Source organism: Embiotoca jacksoni, unplaced genomic scaffold, assembly GCF_022577435.1.
Source record: "Embiotoca jacksoni isolate LCO1_2020_lvr unplaced genomic scaffold, fEmbJac1.0.p SCAF_37, whole genome shotgun sequence".
NCBI lineage: Eukaryota > Metazoa > Chordata > Actinopteri > Embiotocidae > Embiotoca > Embiotoca jacksoni.
This window is the reverse complement of record NW_027185389.1, coordinates 3,444,157-3,449,156: the sequence shown is the minus strand read 5'-3', so window position 1 is coordinate 3,449,156 and position 5,000 is coordinate 3,444,157. Positions and strand designations below refer to the sequence as shown.

At 42.2% G+C, this 5,000-nt stretch overlaps 2 protein-coding genes across 2 annotated transcripts in view; both read left to right on the top strand.

Moving 5' to 3' along the window:
• Nucleotides 1-3,976, top strand: part of npdc1b (neural proliferation, differentiation and control, 1b) — an 18,868-nt gene extending 14,892 nt beyond the window's left edge. The window contains exons 5-9 of the mRNA XM_069166090.1: nucleotides 458-524; nucleotides 1,227-1,308; nucleotides 2,053-2,132; nucleotides 2,271-2,370; nucleotides 3,244-3,976. Coding sequence (XP_069022191.1) covers nucleotides 458-524; nucleotides 1,227-1,308; nucleotides 2,053-2,132; nucleotides 2,271-2,370; nucleotides 3,244-3,315 — 401 coding nt within the window. The 3' untranslated portion in view covers nucleotides 3,316-3,976. The remainder of the gene's footprint in view (nucleotides 1-457; nucleotides 525-1,226; nucleotides 1,309-2,052; nucleotides 2,133-2,270; nucleotides 2,371-3,243) is intronic.
• The window catches only part of LOC138208270 (LIM domain-containing protein A-like), a 3,183-nt gene continuing 2,099 nt past the window's right edge, over nucleotides 3,917-5,000 (top strand). Inside the window, exon 1 of the mRNA XM_069166034.1 lies at nucleotides 3,917-3,920. Coding sequence (XP_069022135.1) covers nucleotides 3,917-3,920 — 4 coding nt within the window. The remainder of the gene's footprint in view (nucleotides 3,921-5,000) is intronic.

Below are 5,000 nucleotides of genomic sequence, written 5' to 3'. Positions count from 1 at the left end.
TTCTGAACACGTGCAAAGTGTCGTATTGGATCCAATTAGACAAGTAAAAAGGAGCCAAGTAGACTTAAAAACGTGCCAGATGTAGAGACTTCTGTACTGAATACCGAGTCTGAACTGGTCTCCGTGGAAACACGAGGAGAAGATTTCACGCTGTAGAACATTGTGAGTTAAAAGATCTGCTGTGCGGCTCGTCGTGAACATTTCACGCTGTGATGTCGGTAACGCAGCGCGGCAGAACTAACAGGACACGAACACGGCTTCTGTTGTGTCCCGATTTCAGGGTCGGTCCTGAGATTTCAGACTTGTTTTCTGGGCCGGGCCTGATACACTCATTTATAGATCTTCCTCAGTTATTTCCAGCAGCTCTCTCCTCGGTCGGGCATCATGTCGTCCGCCGTCGCCTCCAGACCGGCTCAGCATTTCCTGCCGCTGACCATCTTTCTCTATTTCTTCTCAGTCATGAGCAGCGTCTTCATCATGGCCGGTTCCGTGGCGCTGGTCGTCGCCGGGGCCTGTTGGGTCAGGTGAGATGTTTATTTTTTGAGAGACTCTGAATGCTTCCTGTCAGGATTTCACAATAAAACCTGAAGACTGGCTGTAGATTTTCTGTCAAAAAAAACTCAGAAAATACACATTGAATATTGAGCAAAACTTTTTATATTTTCTCGTCTCAATCGATTCATCTGGGCTGTAAAATATCTGAAAAATGCTTGTTATTATTTCCCAGAGCCTCAGGAGACGTCTTTAAATTCAACACGAGGCAAAATATAGCAGCTGATTTTCTTTCTTCTGCTCCGTCTCCCCACATTTTCCTTTCTTTTCTCCATCGTTCTATCGAAATAAAGAAAAAAATACACCGTAAAACCATAAAAAAAACAGTAAATATTTACATTTGAGGGTCTGGAACTAAATCACTCTTCACATTTTTGCTTTAAAACTATTCAACGATTTAATTTAAAAAACTCGGCATACTGTAAATCGACTTATTATTTATAAGTTCAGTTGGTTGCAGTCTGCAGCCTCACCACTAGAGGCCACTACATTCTGCAGACTGCTTCTTTAAAGTGTCCTGACTGGAAAACACAGTGTGATGAAACTGGTGGTGAGACTGAAGTATTCTGCAGCTTTACAGCCACTACTAGAGGATAAAAAAAGCATTATAGAAATATATATGCATGTATTCAATGAACAGAAAATAAATAAAACGTGTGACTTTGTGGCTCCAGGTTGCAGAAAGGAGTGCGTCTGAGTCAGAAGGTGGACTACCCGGCGTACGGACTGATGACGGCTCAAACGTTCGACAACATGGTGAGTAAGAAACCGAGAAAGTGACGCGGACGGTTGGATTTGCAGGTAAAAAACACGTATTTATGTCCCACAACCGAATCTCAGACTCACAGCTTCAGCTGTCGCAATCTCTCGTTAATATTTCTCTATTCCATATAATTGAGCGTGTCTGGTGTGCCATGCTTTTTGTTCAGGTTAATACATTTTTTAATAACAAATCAGTATTAAATAATAAAGCATTTGGATGTATAATGTATTCAATAGCTGTAAAAATGTAAAGTATAGACAGATGGACAGACAGATATTTAAAAATGTAGTCGTCACAGCAGCATAGAAACACAGTTAGGAAGAAAACGGTGCAAAAAAATGACAATAAATAAATACACACACACACACACAAACTATTTACACAAAAAAACAAATACAGCTTGGGATGAAAAAAAAGTGTCAGGTGCTCTGAAATGAAATGGAGTTATTTTAGGTTGGTGTTGAACAGTCTGACAGCTGCTACGAAATCTGAACCCCAACGTGTCTGGCGTTTAAAAATGAGATCATCGTTATTTCTTATTTTTAATTATCCATCAGTCTCACGAGCAGAAATACGTGGAAACGCCTCGTTTGTCCTCTCGGGGACTCGAACAGGTGCGTCGGGGGAACTCGTGCTGAATGTCACTGAATGACTCTGTGCTGTCCCCTCTGCTCGTCTCTGTGGTGTCCCCTCTGCTCGTCTCTGTGGTGTCCCCTCTGCTCGTCTCCGTGCTGCAGCCCGGGGACAAGAAGCTGGCTCACAGCGCCCAGATGTACCACTACCAGCACCAGAAGCAGCAGATGCTCTCCCTGGAGAGGTGAGTCACCCCGACAGCGTCCGCCAATCACTGTCGCCCTCGTTGAATATTTTATGACTCTCTCTCTCTGTGTGTGTGTGTGTGTGTGTGTGTGTGTGTGTGTGTGTGTGTGTGTGTGTGTGTGTGTGATTCGTGCAGACACAGGGACGAGCCGAAAGTTCCCGACTCGGGAGCCTCGACGGACGAGGAGAACGAGGACGGAGACTTCACGGTGTACGAGTGTCCCGGTTTGGCTCCAGTGAGTTAACGTCTCTTTAAGCGGTTCTTATCTGCTCTTTTATTCGGAGGTTAAACTGTGTTGTCAGTGTAATCCGACACCACGCTGAGTCAGCGGAGCCGTAAAGAGTAAAATATACCTCTGAATTTAATGTCTTAATGTCGGGTTCAGACTGACATCAGCACGGAAATAACTGGAGAGACTTCGAGGATGTTAACGCCAAAACGTTCGTAGCTTCAGGTCTGTAAAATGGTTCTGATCCAGAAGTGTCTTCAGCTGCAATACCAGCGAGTGCCACTAGAGGTCGGCTCCAAAAATCCTCCGGCTCCATAGACTCCCATTCAACTTCTCTCATCAAATCCAAAGTCAGAGTTCACAAAGTTATGAATCCTCCAGTTCAGATTCTGTCCGTCACCATCTTGATAGTTCGGAGCGGTTTGGAGCAGGAAGTGACCATATTTGGACGAGCTGGGGGAGGAGCCAGCGGTGGATCTGACCGATCTGATTGGAAACCTGACAATACTACGTCCCGCCCACCGATAGCTGTAACCTGACTGCACCACAGGCCTGTCAATCAAACAGACACGCCCCCAAAAACAGGTCTTCTTGAATCTTATTTTCTAATGAATGAGGGATTATTTTCAGATGGACCTCCAGAAAACTAATAAGAAGGAGTGACTTTAGCTAACAACACCGAGATAACTGATGGACACATTTTATTCACTTTGGATTTGATGAGAGAAGTTGAATGGGAGTCTATGGAGCCGGAGGCTTTTTGGAGCCGACCTCTAGTGGCACTCGCTGGTATTGCAGGCATTTCCTCCACTGTACTGTGTGTGTGCTGTGGTTGTTTTCCTAACCCACAATCCTTTGCTCCTCTCCATGCGTGTGCAGACAGGAGAGATGGAGGTGAAGAACCCGCTGTTTGACGACTCCACACTTTACCTGCATAAGTTCCACAAGTAAAAAAATAAAAATAAAACAGCCGGACGTTTCCGACGACGTGTCTCCAAACGCAGCATCAAACCTGCGTGAGTGTGTGTGTGTGTTTTTGACTTTTACACACACACACCGCTGTGCTCGAGTCCGGCCTTTTTTTTTTTTTTTTTTTTTTTTTTTTTTTTAACAGGACAGGAAGGAGATAGGAGGAAGAGGAAGAGGAAGAGGAGGATGTTTTGAAGGACTGAATCTGGGACCGGCATCTCCCGACCACATGGCCTCTTTCTGTTCCGCTCGCCTCATTTTTCATCACAGCTTTTGGACAGTTTGCTTCATTTATGTAGCACACACACACACACACACACACACACACACACACACACACACACACACACATATTATTTCTATCAGTTTATTGATAGCTCTCCGTGTGTTTCTCACCACTGGCTTCAGGTTTTTTTTTACTCCGGTGTATATATATATATATCTTTATTTTTATTTAAACGAACAGAACTTTTTAACGTGGCCTTGAACGCACCACGCTCTGTAACCAGTGTGTGTCACGTAGCCGCCGTGTCCTCCGTCTCGCTCCTCTATGCATGAATTGATGAGAAACCCGAAAGTCGATATGCGTTCGCACTTCGTGCGGACGGACGCGGTAGAAATACACGACTTGAACGATTTCAAAGGAGTTTCTCGAAAATGTTCTTGATGTGAACTCTGAAGCAGAAAGTCCTTCCTGTACATACGATCACCTGACTGACATGGTTTTTGTTTGTGATGTGTAAATAGCTGCTGATGTGCATCGGGTGGGGGGTGTTGACCTCTGACCTCTGACCCCGTGCGCTCGTACAACCGTTGTTGGTTTCAGAGAAAAGCTGTCGGACAGAGAAAAGCTGTCGGACCTGTTGTTGTTATATTTGTAGCTTTTAACTGAAACGTGAGAGTTTTGGGAAACGGAGAGCATCCTCAGACCTGCTGAGTCATCGTCGGACACAAACTGATGACATCATGCAAACGGTGACTTTTAATGTGACGCTCATTTTTTTATGAAGGTATTTTTATGTCTTTATTACAGAAGCAAGAAAACAACAACAATTTGAGATGTCGGTAGAAATATGTCATTAGAAACTGAATTTAAACCATTTTTATTTCAATTTGAATTGCGCAACTTTTTAGTTTGAAACTGAATTTTCAATCAACTTTAAACTAAATGTTCAATTATGAATTTATTTTCTGTAATAGTTAATCTACCAACATATTTCTGCCCATATTGAGAGCACATTTTTACATTTAAGTTTGTAATTAAAAAAAAAAAATATATATATATATATATGAACTGATAATAAAATTATTTTCATTAGCCAAAACAATTTAGCTCTCAGGTTTTGTTAGTTTTGGTCACAGAATTCAGAATTTTGTAACTTTTTGGTTTCTAAACAAAAAGTTTTGGTTTCCCAGTTGAGTTGGATGTAGTGGGCGGAGCCTATTTACGGTGCTAGATATTGTTTAACAATCAAAAATTTCACAAACAAAACTCTGAATTCTGCGACCAAAATTGTAAGAACAAATTTATTTGCAATGCAAATAATTTCATTCTCAGTTCATATATTTTTACTGTAAAACTTGATTTTTGATTGCAGTGAGAATGGGTTTTTTTTTTTTTGCCTTTATAATAAAGACAAAAAATACCTCCATTTATTTTCAGAAAG